The sequence below is a fragment of the Felis catus genome, chromosome B4 (genome assembly GCF_018350175.1).
Source record: "Felis catus isolate Fca126 chromosome B4, F.catus_Fca126_mat1.0, whole genome shotgun sequence".
NCBI classification, from domain to species: Eukaryota; Metazoa; Chordata; class Mammalia; order Carnivora; family Felidae; genus Felis; species Felis catus.
This window is the reverse complement of record NC_058374.1, coordinates 62495597-62515098: the sequence shown is the minus strand read 5'-3', so window position 1 is coordinate 62515098 and position 19502 is coordinate 62495597. Positions and strand designations below refer to the sequence as shown.

General features: G+C 38.5%; 1 protein-coding gene and 1 non-coding gene across 8 annotated transcripts in view; both read left to right on the top strand.

Moving 5' to 3' along the window:
- The window catches only part of OVCH1 (ovochymase 1), an 82665-nt gene that overhangs the window by 22739 nt on the left and 40424 nt on the right, over positions 1-19502 (top strand). For 6 of the 7 annotated variants that reach the window (XM_045061607.1, XM_045061609.1, XM_045061608.1 and 3 more), the window contains 5 exons: positions 1599-1673; positions 2604-2784; positions 8862-8934; positions 9609-9804; positions 13383-13537. In XM_045061607.1, the coding sequence (XP_044917542.1) occupies positions 1599-1673; positions 2604-2784; positions 8862-8934; positions 9609-9804; positions 13383-13537 (680 nt within the window). The remainder of the gene's footprint in view (positions 1-1598; positions 1674-2603; positions 2785-8861; positions 8935-9608; positions 9805-13382; positions 13538-19502) is intronic. The other variant, XM_045061606.1, reaches the window with a different exon arrangement.
- LOC111561616 lies at positions 15536-15721 on the top strand. The gene has a single exon (XR_002744242.1). It is a non-coding gene; the product is annotated as a U2 spliceosomal RNA (small nuclear RNA).

The following is a 19502-nucleotide window of genomic DNA, read 5'->3' as shown; positions in this document are numbered from 1 at the left end:
GCATCTGGGTGGCTCAGTTGGTTGACCATCTGACTTCAGCTCAGGTCATGATCTCACAGTTCATAGGTTCCAGCCCCCTCATCGGGCTCTGTGCTGACAGCTCAGAGCCTGGAGCCTTCTTCAGGTTCTGTGTCTCCCTCTCTCTCTGCCCCACCCCTGCTCACTCTCTGTTTCTCTCTCGAAATTAAATAAACATTAAAAAAATTTTTAACTGCAGATTCCTGTGCCCACTCCTGAAGATTTAGGTTCTGTAGATCTGTGATGGGGCCCAGGAATCTGTGCTTTAACAAGAACCTCTGGTGAAGCTAAGAAACTACATCCACTCAATGATCAAAAAACACTTTAAGCACCTTATATCAAAAGTAGATAATTTAGATTAGAGAATGCAATTCAGAAATGAGATTGACTGTCTCTGTTTTGGGACATTTCAGGGTTTTGAAGGATTTATACTTTTCAAGCCATTCTAGAAAATAAAGCAGCCTTTACTAAGATGGAAGGAATATCATTCCTTAAAGACCCTAGTGTGGAAAAGAATGGGTGATGTACAAAAAACTACAAATAATTTGGCAGCGTTCAAGTTTTGGAATGTTAGAAGAGGCAAGAGTTGTATCATGATGGATTCAGGGCATTGAGTTTTAGGTACCAGAGTGATAGGATAGCCAGCTAACATTTGTTGATTACTTGCTCTGTACCAAGTATAGACTAAACATTTCACATGCATTACCACATTTATTCCTCCTTACAAACCTAAGAGGTTTATACAATGCTCTCCTTTTCACAGATGAAGGAAGAAAGTTCAGAGAGGTTAAGTAGCTTTCCCAAAGATGCATAACTGCCAAGAGGTGGAGCCAGAACTCAAGTTGGTAGTAATGTGGAAGATAAAGACAAAGATTAGGCAGAGATTAGTGAATTTACAAGGAGAGTAGTGAATAAATCATTGTAAGAATTTATTTTCGGTGTAGTCCTTGATCAGATATGTTGTGGCAAAGGTGATATATAAAGTAGAAAAATTCCAGCATGATTCTGAGGACTCTAGCTTGAGTGGCTAGGTGGATGGTAGAGCCACTAAATGATACAGGGAAACATAAGACCGTGTTGACTCTTGAAATCAATTGGTTTCATTTGAGACAAGTGGATTTGTATGAGCTTGTGGGAGATCCAGATGAATATAGCTAGCATATTCTACATCTAGAATTCAGAAAAGAGACTTAAGAGAGAAATGTGGAAGTCATATATATGCAAATGAATAGTAATAGGGTTATGAACTGTACTTTGTGGAATATCTTGCAGGCTGGAGGATAGGATCTTGAAAAAAAGACTGAGATTGAGAAGAGATGGTCGTAGATTTTTTGAGAAAATCAAGAGAGTAACTTAATGAGGCCAAAGAAGGAAGAAATGCTTAAAAGGGTCAAGATACACTAGGAATTTAAGAAAAATATAACCAATCACATCTATGGGATCTGGCATTTAGCACTGGGAAGATTGCAGTAGTGAAATCAACATGAGAGTGGTTTTATGACTGACCAGGATAAGCAAGCAGGGTCAGCTAGTGTAGACGACTTTAAATATTTTCAATTAAAAAAATGTTTTCTCTGTAGACTCTTCAAACCAAGTTGGATCGACATCACCTCCCCAAACCAATCTTGTATCTTCTGCAAAACTTATTCCATATGGTGAGTTGATGGTCATGTAGTTACTACCTGTTTAATCTTTCTTCTTTGGAAAGCCTCATTTTACATTTATATAACTCTACAATGAAGAAGAATGAGTTTTACATTTAGGTCCATGAAACTTCCAGAATTTTTGGGGGGGGTTTGCATATACACATATAAATAGAGGGAAGAAGAAATAAGCTTTATGATTAGAAGAAAAGGGTGCAGAGAGTAATTCTTTGTCCTCATTTGCACCTGTGCAAACTTGATATTTAAAATATCTTCCTAGAATCCATATTTAATATGATTATGCATTTTGAGGCAAAGGGAGAAAACAAAGTTTTTTGTTTTGTTTCATTTTAGCACACACTGACAACTTTTAACTTGTAATCTGAAGTATCTGGTCAAAAATTATGATCTTTCATTGTTCTATATGCATGTATTCAATATGGCCTAGATGGGCTATAATAGAAAGTTGTACAGGGAGCTGTAATAGGAGAAAATGCCACGAGAGAGAGAAGAAACAAGGATATGTATGAAGAACTTTATATGCTCTGTTAACAACAACAACAACAACAAAAATAACCCATCCCAGTACAATGTAAGTTCCATGACAGCCAAGGCTTTTGTCTATTCTATTCACTGATAGATCAGCGACACCTAAAACATCACTATCGAGAACATTGCCTGGCAGTACCAACCACTAAAATTATTTATTGAATGAATGAGTAAATATTACTCTGTAGGCCAGTAACTAAAAACCTAATTGCTTAGCAGAGTTACCAAGGCAAGCTTTTAAAATCAGATTCCTCACAGGTGGATGTTAGGGAGTTGATATCTCTGTAAAGCTCATCTGATATTTGGAAATTACTATCGTCAGCTATTGGAGGAGGTGTATGTTCTTTCTTATTTCAGTTGGATAGGTCATTAATTTCATCCTCTCTGCTATAGGTATCTGTGGCATCCCTCCATTTAGTCTCCAGTGGCTTTCCAGAAGAACTGTAGTGGGGGAGGAAGCCTGTCCCCACTGTTGGCCATGGCAGGTGGGTGTGAGGTTTCAAGGCAGTCACCAGTGTGGAGGTGCCATCCTCAACCCAACCTGGATTCTCACTGCAGCCCATTGTGTGCAATCGTGAGTGAAACTGATGATATTTTAATAACGTACTTAGCATGTATTTATGGCCATGCCTAGGGTAGAAGTATAATTATCGAATAAAGTCATCCAGACTAATTCTAAAGCAGGAATCTTTCAAAGGCTTTCTATACAGCCGTTTCCTCTACTTAAACAATGTCAGTGAGGAAAATGTTGATCAAATCTTGAAATTGCTCATCTCATTTATGGCAATCTCTGATTATTATGTTGAGCACACGTCTGTTTCTCTTTAGCAGAAACCTATTGTTCTAAATTTACTGGAGCTCTCGAAAACAAAAACTTAGTCTGCTTCTTCTTTCACATAACAGTGTTCCCTATACTTGAAGATCTCTCTCACATTGCCCCTTAATTTCATCTTTAAGCTAGGGCTCATCATTCTGTTGTTTGTCAGTAATTCCAGATACCTTGCCATGTGGTACAACTTCCTCTAGATTGATTTAGTGTTGTTTTTCTTAAAATATGGTCCAAATAGTGGACAGCACAGTAGGGTAATCTACCACGTTGGTCACTGGACTACCAATGAACTAAAATTTTGCTTAACATTTTCAGGGTTTTTAAATTGTGAATTATGCCATGATATGAAAAACTGCACATGACACGTATGTGGTCTAAAGAATAGTAAATGTACATACATGTCCTTGCCACCCAGTTTAGGAAGACTCTTTACACTTCTTAAGACCCCCTAGGACCCCTGCCAAGAGGAAGACACTATGCTAAATTTTGTATTTATGATACTGATGGGTTTTTTTTTTTAATTTTAACATCTGTGAATCCCTAAAACTAGTACATTGTTTGGTTTTTCTTGGTTTCGATAATGTAAAAGAATTGTAGTTTCTATTTTACTGTGAATTGCTCTTATCTTAATGGTATATAGATAAGCTAGGTGCCTTTGTATAACTGTAATTAATTCATTTTCCTTCCAAACTAAAGTCACTTGTTGGTGACTTCTAGACATGGGTAGTTTTGTTTTTTTTTTTTTAATTTTTTATTTTTTATTTAAACTCCTCAGATGGGTGACTCAGTAGGTTGAGCATCTGACTCTTGATTTCAGCTCAGGTCATGATCTCATGGTTCATGGGTTCAAGCCCTGCATCAGGCCCTGTGCTGACAGTGCAATAGCCTGCTTGGGATTCTCTCTCTCTCTCTCTCTCTCTCTCTCTCTGCCCCTCTCCCTGCTCATGCACTTTTTCTCTTTCTCTCAAAATAAATAAACTTAAAAAAAAACCCTCTCATGATTCCAATGTACAGCCATGATGAAGAACCACTTCCTATCTGTCTATCTGACCCAAACTTGACCCTGCTTGCTCATAATGGGCCAGCCCCGTTCCTCAAACATGCTGCATTTCCTCTGTCTCAAGGTGTTTGTGGTTGCAGTTCCCTTTGCCATTCAGGCTACCACATTACATTTAGTCGGCATGTCACGTAAGGCTACTCTTGGCTGTAAGTATCACAGACTTTCCTGGTTTTTGATGACCTTCCCAGTTTGGGGGAGTACTCATCTGTTATTTTGTAGAAGGTCCCTCAATTTGAATTTATCTGCTATTTCCTCATGGTTTTACTGGGATTATGGTTTTGGAAGAGGAAAACTACAGAAGTCATATGCCACTTCAGGCATTGGGTATTAAGCTTCACCTCCTGAGTGGAAAGTGTCTACATAAATTGTTTGAAATTTTTCTGTATGGGAGATATGTCTATTCTTCCTGATTTATTTGTTAAACAATGTATTTATATTGGTATGGATTCAGGGATATTTATTTGAAAATACTACAGGGGCACCTGGACGGCTCAGTTGGTTAAGCGTCTGACTTCAGCTCAGGTCATGATCTCTCCATTTGTGAGTGTGAGCCCCACATCGGGCTCTATGCTGAAAGCTTGGAGCCTGGAGCCTGCTTCAGATTCTGTGTCTCCCTCTCTCTCTACCCCTCCCCCCCTTCTCACGCTCTCTCTAAAAAAAAATAACATTAAAATACTACATACTATTTTAAAATAGTATTTTAAAACATTAAAATACTATTTTGTTGCTCAGATTGTTCCAGCTTTGACCAGTGTCAGCTCTTTCAGGGTCACCTCTTATTTTTTTGACATGCCCCCATCCATTTGTGACACTACAAAATGCTCCAGGTTTATCTGATGTATTCCTTCCTCAGTCCTAGAACCAGTCATTTCTCCAGTGAGCCGTGGTCTACTTTATTGGAGAATGGTATGAGAAATCAAGGTCTAAGTGGTGTGTGTACTAGTTGCTACTAGGGTGTTCTTGCACTGGGTCCTCTCAGCTGACAGAGCTAGGAAATATAGCTATGGTTACTAATCCATTCTGTAAATATAGCTATCTTTCTGTATCTATATTAAGCTAAACATGACTTCATGTGGATGTTTCCAACTCAGTCCAATACCATTCATTCTAGGCTTTCCCTCCCTTGGAAATGCCCATTTTAAGTAATTCTATCAGAATTCATTTTTATGTATCATGGAAAAGAAGCCTCAATAGTAGCTGATTAATTAGTAACAATTAATGTCTTAGAAAAGACAAATATTAGTATTGAAGCTCGAGGCACAGACGACGTTTTGGCAGATTCCCTTGTCAACTAGTGTAGTCTGTTCTGGGAATTTATGTGATTAACCAGACACCTTGCAGCAAGATACATACCATAGCAAGACCATTCTTCACAAAGGGGATATTCAAATTGATGAGTCATTTGAGATTAATAAACACAGTCAGCTGTAAATGTTTGTGAACCACTAAAGTTGACCACAAAATGAATTTGTATGCAATTTCATTGGTGATTTCTTGATTTCTTAAAAAAAAAAAGGATTTTTATAATAGTAATGCTTGTGGATAAAGGCACTTAAAGTTATCAAGTAAAATCTAAATACTCTCTCCATTTCATGAATCCATTCCTCCTCTTTAGAAGTGATCAATACTAACAATGTTTTAATTATCTGATTTCCCACTAATATTTATTTTTTTAATCTGATTTATTTTTTTTTTAATTTACATCCAAAATAGCATATAGTGCAACAATGATTTCAGGAGTAGATTCCTTAATGCCCCTTACCCATTTAGCCCATCCGCCACTCCGACACCCCCTCCAGTAACCCTCTGTTTGTTCTCCATATTTATGAATCTCTTATGCTTTGTCCCCCTCCCTGTTTTTATATTATTTTTGTTTCTCTTCCCTTATGTTCATCTGTTTTGTCTCCTAAAGTCCTTATATGAGTGAAGTCATATGATATTTGTCTTTCTCTAATTTCACTTAGCATAATACCCTCCAGTTCCATCCATGTAGTTGCAAATGGCAAGATTTCATTCTTTCTGATTGTTGAGTAATACTCCATTGTATTTATATACCACCTCTTTATCCATTCATCCATCGATGGACATTTGGGGTCTTTCCATACTTTCGATAGTGCTGCTATAAACATGTTGATATAAACATTTCGATAGTGCTGCTATAAAGTGTCGATAGTGCCGCTATAAACATGAGGGTGCATGTGTCTCTACGAAACAGCATACCTGTATCCCTTGGATAAATACCTAGTAGTGCAATTGCTGGGCCATAGGGTAGTTATAGTTTTAATTTTTTGAGGAAGCTCCATACTGTTTTCCAGAGTGGCTGCACCAGCTTGCATTCCCACGATTTCCCACTAATATTTAAGCACACAGTCTATTTTATAGTATTTGTATATACCATATGTATTATTTTTTGCACAAAACATTGTGCCTTATATTTATAATGATACAGAAAATGTCTGTGTGCCTCATTTTTTCTTTAACTCTTCATAGTTGCCTGACTTATTTCGCCAGAGAAATGTCTTTTTGAAGCTATTCCTTGGAGTATATAGCTCTTTACACCAGAAGTGTTTGATAGGCCAGAGTAACAAAATTGGTATGTTCCACTCATACTCTGCCTTTGTGGGAACTCTGCAGTGGATTCCTTCATGGACTTGTTTCTCCCGGATCATCTTCATTGACTTGGTAGACACCCAGGGCCCCATCCTCTGTTGAAGGGAGCTTCCACATATCCAAATCCATTGATAAGGGAAGTTTGCCATGGGGGATAAGCCAGCTGGGGAGATCTGCAAAGTGTGGGAGCTGAAGTAAACATCATTTTTGCTGAAGGGCACTAGGTGCCAGCCTATTTCACAGTGTTGGGTAGCACTCCAAAGACATTAAGGATAACAGCAACGCTGGACCACCTCCCATGGCTTCGCTGGCACAGGTTGCTCTTAATATTAGTTTATTAGTTCTCAAACTTTAGCATAAACCAGAATCACCTGGAGGGTTGCTGAATCTATAAGTCTGGTGTGCGGCCTCAACATTTGTGTTTGTAAGAAGTTCCCAGGTAATGTTCCACAGTTAGGGAAAATTGGTATTTTTCTTTTGCTGACTTCACACTGGTCTTTGTGCTCATTTGGGAGTTTTACTGTAGGGAACTAAATTCACTTTGCAATTCTACATTGGAATCTTTCAGTCTTAAAGACTAAATTTTTCTTAAAGACCTAAATTTTTTCAGTTTCAGCCACTTTTTTTTTCTGTAATTCAGCAGTAATTATTTCTTCTCCCAAAGCAGTGGCATATGTCCCATTGTTGGATTGGGGCTAAGACCCTAAGGATATAAGAAATGAAATTTGATTATGCACAAGGGGGGAGATAGGATGGAGAAATCCATCAGTTGCTACTTAGAGCTATTATCCTACTGTTGGAAAAACTCAGACTCTGTTCCCTCATAACATGTATGTTGTTCTGTCATAACAATTTTTTATACAGTGTTCTACCAAATTAAAGGAAATTTGATGACTGCACATAAAACTTGACTAAAAGTTGTGATCTACATTATCAACTATACCATGATTTTTATAATTTCATTCCTTTGTGCACACTATCCTCTATCTAAAGAAGTAGAGTGGCTTTAGAAAATAAGTTTCTTTACTATCAAGTAATAATTTAGAGGGTGACTTTGAAAATAAAGTTTAATCCTTCAGTTAGAGTGCATGGCAGATAATAACACTGATAATGGCTACCATTATGGAGTCATTACCATCTGGAAGGTATTTGCCAAGCACTTTACCTGAGTAGGCTCCTTTAATAAGTCATAGTGAAACACATGAATAAGTCAGACTCATCATGCAAGGAATTGAAATGAACATGGTTAAGACTAGACAGAAGATGCCCATGTATATGAAGAAACTTTTCCTTTGAATAAAGCATATTGAAAAAATAATTTCAATAACCTTGCATTTCCTAAGTAAAAAAGTAAATTTTGGAAAATTAAAGAATCTCCAAGCTGAAGTGATATTTGTGACAATTGAGGGACTCTTTCCTCACATATTTCTTCAGCTGAAAATCTTGATGTGGCAGATTAATGGATATTGATTTAAACTTCTTTAAAACATCCTTTTGAAATATACCAAAAGGGTGCAAATGTCAAGTTTATAGTTAGAGGAATTTTCACAAAGTGAGCACCCACATGACTAGTACCCACATCATAAGACAAAATATTGCCAACACCCAGCAGCTCCCTATGTTTCTTCCAATCATCATCTCCCCAAAATAATCCCATAGGTGCCATAGGTGAGTTTTACCTGTTTTGTGAACTGATAAATTTTTTAACCTCTGTTCCATTAATTCTGGTGATTAAAAGAAAACAATTTGAGATGTATTCCTGTAGGATAATGTTTGGCTACTTTTAACAGTAAAACATAGGCCAGAAGCTATCTCATTATGTATTCTTAATATCACTGTGAAATGAAAGTAAGCTATAGTTTTTCTTTTTAACTTTTCAACTTAAAAATAGTGTTTGGTGATATTTGGTAGGGGCTCCACGGTCATTTTATTGCCAAAATAAAGGGGCGGGATGCATCATTAAGAACTCTACAGGTAGATCAGGAGGTGTGGTGTACCTTCCCAGGCAGGAGATCACACAAAGGCACCAGACAGGGGAATAGTGGCATTTGGCTGAGCTAAACACAGTGCGTGTTGGTAGAGCCCCATGGGGTTAGATCAAATGGTAAAAAAAATGACTCCTCATGTCAAACTTTTCTTGTTCTTTCTCCAGGAAAAATAATCCACTCTTCTGGACCATTGTTGCTGGGGACCATGACAGAACCCTGAAGGAATCAACTGAGCAGGTGAGAAATGTTTTGAAGGGTCATTCTGCCTCTATCCTAAGTGTTATCACATGCTGGGGAATACCTTTAGCTAAAATATGTAATTAGGTACCCATCTCCTAGTGTCCCTATACAGTTACCGGATGTATCAACATTTAAAGATACGATCTGTGGAGCCCCTGGGTGGCTCAGTTGGTTAAGCCTCCAACTTCAGTTCAGGTCATGATCTCACGGTTTGTGAGTTGGAGTCCCGTGTCGGGCTCTGTGCTGACAGCTCAGAGCCTGGAGCCCACTTTGGATTCTGTGTCTTCCTTTCCCTCTGCTCCTCCCCTGCTCATGCTCTCTCTCTCCTTCAAAAATAAACGTTCAAAATTTTTTTTTTCAATAAAAAACATAAAGATATAATCTGAGCTCACGATTACATCAGAGAATTAAGTGAGGCAGGTCAGGAAATGTAAATTCAAGTCTGTGTACACAGGTCCACATAGCCTGCTTTCTCCAGGACTGTCCTCAGAAAGTTCATGGCCTCCTGCAAATTACAAACACAAATTGCCCTTTTCAATTGAGTACAGAGCCACCTTCATTGCTGATGCATGGCAATACAGAGATTGAAGGTTTATTTTGGACTGTTATGCAAAGAAGTAGTTTGACTCGTTGACTTTATCTTGTAATTTGCTTGCTCACCACTGATACAGGTGAGAAGGGCCAAGCACGTTGTGGTGCACGAAGACTTTGATAGCCGGAGCTTTGACTCTGACATCGCCCTAATACAACTGAGCTCTCCTCTGGCGTTCAACTCCATCGTGAGGCCAGCGTGTCTCCCAGAAAGCACGGAGCCACTCTTTTCCTCTGAGATCTGTGCTGTGACTGGATGGGGAAGCATTAGTGAAGGTGAACATTTTACTTTTGCATAAAAATTATTGCCAGTTGCTAATTTAAAAAACTTGGCATGGAAATGATGTCAAGCAATACCTGCTTTAGCCTTTCTTCTCTCTGAAAGATAGAACCCATGTTTTATTTAGTCATAGGTGATTAGAGAATGAACTGTTTTATAGTTTTCCTTCAGGGTGACTTATTATAGGGACGTTAGATCTGTAAAGAGCCAAATAATACGTTTCTTTGTCTTTGCAAGCCATATGTTCCATGTCCCAGTTATCCAACTCTGCCATTGTAGTGCAAAGCAGCCATAGACATACACATCTAACAGAATGGATGTGGCCATGTTCCAGTAGAAGTTTATGAAATTTAAATAAAAAATTTTTAATGTTTATTTGTTTTTGAAGGAGAGAGACAGAGTGTGTGCAGGGAGAGGCAGAGAGAGAGGGAGACCCAGAATCTGAAGCAGGCTCCAGGCTCTGAGCTGTCAGCACAGAGCCTGATGCGGGGCTTGAACCCACAAACCGCAAGATCATGACCTGAGCTGAAGTCAGATGCTCAACCGATTGAGCCACCCAGGCGCCCCTGAAATTTAAATTTCATATAATACTCATGTGTCATGAAATATTACTCTGGGGCTTTTTAGAAGCCATTTCAAAGTGTACACATCATTACGAAGAGGTCTGGGGATGGGGCTGGCACAGAACTGGTCTGCTGGCTGTGGTTTGCTGACTGCTGGTCTAGATCGTAGAGTTCTTAAAGCCACAGCAAAATACTGGCAGATCTGAACGTGTTGATGTTTGCGTTTTGCCTCTTTCCACTGTAGAAGATGGTTTCCTTGTACATTTTCCTTGTTTTTGTGTGTCATTTATTTGGGATCTGCTTGTCTGTGAGCATAGCTTTACTGTGCCACCTGCAGCCACTCTGCATGTTCCTCAAACCTGCCCAACCACCAGATGAGGAGGTTTTATCCTCCCCGTGTTGTAAATGAGGATATTATAGCTCAAGAGATTTAAGTCACTTGCTAAGATCCCATAACTAGTACTTATCAAAGCTAGGATTTAAAATCAGCGTGGTTCTCCTCTTGCACTGTTGGTGGGAATGCAAATTGGTGCAGCCACTCTGGAAAGCAGTGTGGAGGTTCCTCAGAAAATTAAATAGACCTACCCTATGACCCAGTAATAGCACTGCTAGGAATTTATCCAAGGGATACAGGAGTACTGATGCATAGGGGCACTTGTACCCCAATGTTCATAGCAGCACTCTCAACAATAGCCAAATTATGGAAAGAGCCTAAATGTCCATCAACTGATGAATGGATAAAGAAATTGTGGTTTATATACACAATGGAGTACTACATGGCAATGAGAAAGAACGAAATATGGCCCTTTGTAGCAACGTGGATGGAACTGGAGAGTGTGATGCTAAGTGAAATAAGCCATACAGAGAAAGGCAGATACCATATGTTTTCACTCTTATGTGGATCCTGAGAAATTTTACAGAAACCCATGGGGGAGGAGAAGGAAAAAAAAAAAGGTGGTTAGAGTGGGAGAGAGCCAAAGCATAAAGGACTCTTCAAAACTGAGAACAAACTGAGGGTTGATGGGGGGTGGGAGGGAGGGGAGGGTGGGTGATGGGTATTGAGGAGGGTACCTTTTGGGATGAGCACTGGGTGTTGTATGGAAACCAATCTGACAATAAATTTCATATATTGAAAAAAAAAAGCAAAAAAAATAAAATAAAAATCAGCGTGGTTCAGCTGATACTCTTTGGTGCTTTTTCTTTTTTCTTTTTTCTTTTTTTTTTTTTTTTTTTTTACATTTAGAATAAAGTCTGAACTGCTAGCCTGACTTGGAAAACTCTGTGATTTGGCCTCCACTTACCTCTCCAACTTCCTTTCCTCCCTGTGTCCGCTTCAGGCATTGTGGCCTTCTTTCTTCCTCTTCAACACAAGACCTGTTCTGCTTTCTGAAGCTTGGAACACTCTTGCTTCAGTCTTCTCCCAGCTGCCTCCTCATCGTTCTGCTCGCAGCTCAGAACGGCACACCCTCCTCCGATCAGTTTGCTGCCTCAGGACTGCCCTTCCGTCACATTTGCACCACCCAGTTTTATCATTTCATCACACACGATTGTGCTTTGACATTAGTGTATGTAATCATTCTCCACATCTCATCCGTTAGAGTGGAAGCCTCGTGGTGGCAGGTGCCTAATTCTGCACTCTCCTCCAGGGCTACCGATGCACCTAGCATAGAGTAAATGCTCAGTAAATTTTTTTTTGACTGACTGGCTTCCAAGACCTTGAATAAATGTGCCCATTGTCTGACACCTTCAACCGTCACCACCTCCGTGACCACCAGACAAGTGAAAGGCGCTTACTTACAGTGTTATGAAAGGCGAATTCATTCTTTCAATCTGAGAGAAAATGAGTTCTTAATTTTAAGAAATGGTAAAGACCAGTGGCAGGAATGGTCCCTAAAAAGAGGATTTCAAAAATCATTAAATTTATTTATGTATTAGATTGATACATTAAAAAGCACGAGCTTTAGAGTCCAACCTAGGCTTAAGTGCTAGTTTTGCCCCACATGTGCTGTGAGATCAGATTTTCAAAACTCTTGTGTTTTTTTTCATGTGTGAGGTCAACGTGATCATATATGTGAACAACCCACCTCACAATGTTGTATTATTGGGTTGGAGTAATATTAAGGTACTGTACAAATATTAGGTACTTGCTAATACTAAGCTTTTTTAAAATTAGCCATGAATCCAAAGTGATAGAATAAGTCATGCAGAATACATGTTAATACAGTTCTGCCTGAGGGTCAGTTGTGAGAAGTATTGTAGTGTTCATTGTTAGCCTTATAGCCTTCATTTTAGTCCTTTATAAAATTTTTTTAATGTTTATTTTTGAGAGAGAGACAGACACAGAGCATGAGCAGGGGAGGAACAGAGAAAGAGAGAGAGAGAGAGAGACAGAATCCAAAGCAGCCTCCAGGCTCTGAGCTGTCAGCACAGAGCCCGACGCAGGACTCAAACCCACGAACTGTGATACCATGACCTGAGCTGAAGTCGGATGCTTAACCAACTGAATCACGCAAGCACCACCATTTTTAGTCCTTTCAAATTGGAGTTGAGATTAGTCTCAGTGACAATAGAGGAAAAGGGGATATGATTTTGGTTTATATTAGGAAGTCTTATAAATATGTTCTCACATTTATATTTTTATCTGTAAATATACCATTTAAAATATATAATTGTATACATCCTATACAACACCAATTCATATCTTGCTGAATTTTTCTTTCTGAATTTTTGTGTAACAATGTTTGAAACACTAACTTTTAAATCAAAAATAAACTAGAAAAAAAATGCTTCTGGTTTTGTTCTTTTGATAATGTATTCCTTTACCAAAATGCCACATTTGGGAAATAAAGACACCCTATGTGAGACACATTTTTTTATTAACATTAGCTCAGGCCAAACTGAGTGATTGCAATTACATTACTGCAAAGGAAGTCTGAAATTAAATATGTCTTTTTAACATAATGTGTTGTTTACTTCATTAAGAAGCTGTATTTCTGACTCTGTTTTTTAAGCAGGTGGCGGCCTCGCAAGGCGCTTGCAGCAGATTCAGGTGCTTGTGTTAGAAAGAGAGGTCTGTGAACACGCTTACCACTCTCACCCAGGAGGGATCACAGAGAGGATGATCTGTGCTGGCTTTGCAACCTCTGGAGGGAAGGATTTCTGTCAGGTGAGATGACTCTGATTTTGCAAAGGAAGATCCAGGGTCATCTGATGGAGACTCTCCTTAGGAGACATGCTCAGAACCACAGGTAACCATTACAGCCTGTGCCTGATAGCATCACACCACACCCTTCCAGGAACGCCAGTAGGACAATGGGAAGAGGGAGTTCCTGACTCCACACTTGCTGAGATGGAGAGAGGGCCAGAAAGCAGGTGGGGACCGAGGAGCCCATGAGAACACAGGGGACAGCAGCACTGCTAACTGGCCTGCAAGAAGGAAGGTGTGCTCAGAGAGATGTAAGGCTGTGGGAAAAGAGGAACAAGCAGAGAAGGATTCTAAGTCAGTGTATCCTACTTATGAGTTAAGGTTTTTAGTTTTTTAATTTATTTTATTTTTTAAACCTTTTTTTTCTTCAGTGTTTGTATTTATTTTGGAGAGGGAGAGAGGGAGAGCATGCACAGGGGAGAGGCAGAAGGAGGGGGACAGGAGATCAAGCGGGCTTCGAGTGCTGTCAGCGCAGAGCCTGATGTGGAGCTCAAACTCATGAATCCTGAGATGATGGTCTGAGCCAAAGTTGGATGCTTAACCAACTGAGCCACCCAGGTGCCCTGTTTTTTTACTGTTTTGAATTAATATTAATATCTCCTATGTACTCTTAATTTTCAGATTAAAATAAAATAATCGTGAAGAAAATGAGAAACTTTGAAAAAGTGTTATCCATACGTAGTGGAAAACAAATCACAAAACAATAGTTTTTTTTTTAATTTTTTTTTCAACGTTTATTTTTGGGACAGAGAGAGACAGAGCATGAACGGGGGAGGGGCAGAGAGAGGGAGACACAGAATTAGACAGGCTCCAGGCTCTGAGCCATCATCAGCACAGAGCCCGACGCGGGGCTTGAACTCCCGGACCGCGAGATCGTGACCTGGCTGAAGTCAGATGCTTAACCAACTGCGCCACCCAGGCACCCCACAAAACAATAGTTTAATTTCAGTGATATTTAGAGGCAAAAGCAGTGCAGATATATATTAACATGTCAGTTGCACAAGCATGCTATTGGCAAGTTCAAATCAGCTAAGAGGAAGACAGAATGTGATCAAATGGACTGTAAAACATCAGCTTTAATATCCAAGAAGCGACTTGAGGAATGTGACTTTAGATATACAACCAAAAAGAATTTCTAATGGTCTGTAGCCCACCTTCAGTATTCAGTCTGGATTTGAGGCAACCCACTGATGGGAAAGTTGGGGGTCTGCAGGGAAGATCTACTTCTCCGGGTCTGTCATTTCATACTGGTCTAGAGTGCAGAGGGAAGAGAGGTTATGTCTCTAGTCTGTGCTGCTTTTTGATAGTCTTTCCCCTTAATCAAGAAACATGAACCAATGGGAGAAAACTGGGTGTTAATCTAGATGGAAGTCTTTCCATGTGAAAATGTGAGGTGAAAAGGAAGAAAGTTCCCTCTTAACACTGAGTATCAACAGATGGTAGTTAAATACTTTTGTGGTGGCAAGTACTACTTAGATTCTGTTTTCTAAAAAAAATTTTTTTGAGTGTTTTAATTCACATTCCCCAGAAGCAGACCCTGAGACAAGGATTCAGGTACAATGGTCTGTTTAGGAAGTGCAGCTATCCCTGGTCAGAAAGTCTGGAGGGCAGTATAGGGAAGGGAAGGCAGGAAATGGAAGATGTGCTATTAAGTCGGCTCCCACAGTAAGGGGACTGAGCTTGATCCTGCAGCAATGCAAAATACAGTACGTGTGGTCCCATCCCAGGGGTGAGGGAGCCGGACTTGCTCAGAGTCATAGCTCCAGGGCTGCTGGGGGAGGAGTCTGTTAATTCCTCAGGACTTTGCACACTTCTGACCTGTCTCATGGATGCAGTGGAGGAGAAGAAGAGCCCTCAGGCACAGGGCCGAGATGGCGACTGGAAAACTTGAGAAATATGGGAAGGGCAGTCACAATGTCTGCTAGAGGACAGAAATGCCATGTTATAAAAATCAAATAGATCGCTTCTCGGCCTTTTGGCTAAGATCAAGTGTAAAAATCAAATAGAAAAGTACTCTGAATGAATGCATTTATTCTTCCCCTTTTGAGGGATGGTTTTCCTCTGTGCTTCGAATCAAGGAAATCACAAATGGTTTCTTTGTCTCTGTCATGTTTGACAGTATCTGACATTAAGGGAACACCTTATTCTGTATCAAGAGAGCAAAGGAGAACTAGGGAGGGAATTAGGTCCATGTCAGAGGTGACCCAAATATTGTGGCCTCGGTGGGCGTGTATTTCAGCTACATCAAACTGTCACTTTGCATCATGACTGAATTTGCTGTCAATACAAGGGGAGGAAAATAGAGGAGTTGAGATTCTGGCTAATAAGTGGGACTAGTTAAGAACACTATAAGTTACTAGCAAGATGATTGCAGAAACGTTGATGATATGGACTCAAGCATTTCTATCAGGTAGTTGATTTTTACCCTCCTGTGTGTGCTCAGAGGTAATGGACCTACTAATGTGATTTCTCATCCAGGAAGGTGAGCTAGAATGTTGGACTGCAGAGGCACGGAGTTTTGGCGACTCAGTGTAGAATCCTGTGCTTCTCCGCTCACAACACATCTTAGATAGTTTTTAAAATTTCAAATTCTTTGACCTGCAAAGTCATCTCTGTCCTCACAGAGTGGTGTATGTCCTGTTCCTGCTGATTTTCCAATCTATTTCATACTTCTCTTGCTGACATATTTCAGCCACACTGATTACTTTCTGACCACACAACTTGCCTAACTTGGGGCCTTAGCCCAGATATCAATTCTGCATAAAATGCTATTCTTCCTGGTTTTTGAAAACCCAGTTTCTTCTCATCTTTCATGTATCCACTCAGATGTTATTGAAACTACATGCACGTACACGTGCGTGTAAGCATGCACAAATACCTGCCTTTATTCTCTACTATTCTAAATATTTTCTTTATGGCTGTTATCACCATCTAATTTGTTGATACTCTCTCTTGCTCCGAATGCCTAGTTCACAATAGGCACTGAATATTTTTTTCAAATAAATAGATACCATTTGCTGATTGAATATTTACTGTATGATAGGCCCTGTGATAGGTATGGGAAATAAAAGATAAATTAGGCTCTGGAATGTTTGTAATTGCCTGAAAAATTGTGTATTTGGTATGTATTGGTACTGCATGAATAAGTTATTTAAGGAAAAAACCTGACTTGACACATCAGACCGTTTCAAACTCGAAGGGGTCGTCAGTATATATAACCTTGTTTCATAAGGAAAAAAACTAGGCCCAGAGAAAATGTTCATTGCTCTATATTATAGGCTAGGGAATCTATCTCCCTATTCCCACTTTAGGATTTCTTCTGTGAGATTCTTCATAGAAAATAAACTGCTATTTATTTATATATATATATATATATATATATATATATATATATATATATATAAACTGATATATCAAATATATCATCATATATATATATATAAACTGATATATATATAAACTGATATATCAAATATATCATCATATATATATATATAAACTGATATATCAAATATATCATCAACTCAGTTTATTTTATGAGGAGACAAAGGATTTAGTTTGATTCTAAGTACATTTGTGTCAAAAAAAAAAAAAGAGGGGCGCCTGGGTGTCTCAGTCAATTAAGTGGCCACCCTCCATTCAGGTCTTGATCTAATGGTTCGTGAGTTTGAGAACCTCATCAGGCTCTTCACTGACAGTGCTCGCTCTCTCCCCCTCCCCTATTTGTGCATTCTCTCTCTCTCTCTCTCTCTCTCCCTCAAAATAAATAAATTTTTTAAAAAAGAGGGGGTGATTGAAAATTAGACTTTCTTAAGAAGAAAATCTGTTTTAAGGCTTTTTTTTACAGCTTTTTTGAGCAATAATTGACATATAGCATTGTATAAGTTCAGATGTGTAAGTGATGATTTGAAGCAGTTGTGTATTGTAAAATGCTTACCGCAGTAGAGTTAGTCAAAACCTCCATTACTTCATATAATTACTATTTCTTTCTTGTGAGAACACTTAAGATCTACTTTCTTAGCAACTTTGAAATATATAGTATTGTTAACCATAGTCACTATGTTGTACATTAGATCCTTGGAATTGTTCATCTTATCACTGGAAGTTTGTACCCTTTGGCCAAGATCTCCCCATTTTCCTTACTCCTCTACCCTTGGTAACTATTCATTCTACTCTTGGTTTCTTTGAGTTTAGCTTTTATAGATTCCACATGTAAGTGATATCCTACAGTATTTGTCTTTTGCTGTCTGACTTTTCACTTAGTGTAATGTCCTCAAAGACCATACATGTTGTCACAAATGGAAGGATTTCTTTTGCTCTCACGGATGAATAATATTCCATTAAATATATATATATATTATATTTTTTATCCATTCATCCTTTGATAGAAAAATACGTTGTTTTCATATCTTGGCTAGTGAATAAAACTGCAATAAATGTGGGAATGCAGATACCTCTTTGATAACCTGTTTTTCTTTCCTTTGGATATATACCCAGAAGTGGATCATATGGTAGTTAATTTTTAATTTTTTGAGTAATGTTTATATTATTTTCCATAATAATATACCAATTTACATTCCTACCAACAGTGCAAAAGGGTTCTCTTTCTCCACATCCTGGCCAACATTTTTTGCCTTATCTCTTTGATGATAGCTATTCTAACAAGTGTGAGGTGATATCTCATTGTAGTTTTGATTTGCATTTCCCTGATGATCAGTGATGCTGGGCATCTTTTCCTGTACCTATTGCTCCTCTGTACGTCTTCTTTGGAAAAATGGCTGTTCAGATCCTCTGCCCATTTTTTTTTTTAGTTGGCATGGTTTTTGTTATCAATTTGTATGAGTTATTTATATATTTTAGATATTAACCCTTTATCAGATACATGGTTTGCAAATATTTTTTGCCATCTCATAGGTTGCCTTTTCATTTTTGTTGATTGTTTCTTCTGATGTTTAGAAGCATTTTAGTTTTATGTAGGTCCACTTAATTGATTCTTGCTTTTGCTGCTTGTGCTTTTGGTTTCATATCCCCCCCAAAAAAAAAATTAAAAATTGTTGCCAAGACCAATATCAAGGACATTTTACCCTATGTTTTCTTCTACAGGTTCTATGATTTGTAGCTTTATGTTTCAGTCTTTAGTCCATTTCAAGTTAATTTTTTGTGAGTGGTGTACAATAGGCTTATTTTTCTGCTTATGGCTGTCCAGTTTTCCCAACATCATTTGTTGAAGAGATTATCCTTTCCTCAGGGAGTATTCTTTGCTCCTTTGGAAAATATTAGTTGACTGAATATGTGAGGGTTTTTCTGGGCTCATGAGTCTATCCCATTTGTCTATGTGTCTGTTTTTATGCCAGTACTATAGTATGCTGACTACTATAGATTTGTAACTTATTTTTGAAATCAGGAAGTGTGATGCCTCCAGCTTTGTTCTTTCTTAAGATTGCTTTGGCTATTTAGGGTCTTTGGTGGACCATATGAATTTTAGGATTATTTTTTCTATTTCTGTGAAAAATGTCATTGAAATTTTGAAATGGACTGTATTGAATCTATAGATGGCTTTGTTTAGTATGGACACAGTATTAATTTTTCTAATCGTGAGCATGGGAATATGTTTTCCATTTGTGTCTTTATCAGTTTCTTTCATCAAAGTCTTACAGTTTTCAGTGTAGAGATCTTTGACCTTTTTGGTTACATTTATTCCTAAGTATTTTATTTTGTGATGCTTTTGTATGCAGGATTGTTTCCTTTACTGTTTTATTTCTTTTTTTTTTCAAGTTTTAATCTAAATTCTAGTTACTTTTAACATACAATGAGGTATTGGTTTGAAGTGTAGAATTTAGTGATTCAATGCTTACAACACCCTATGCTCATAACAACAATTGTCTTCCTTAATCCCCTGTTTATTTCTTTTTCACATGTTATTACT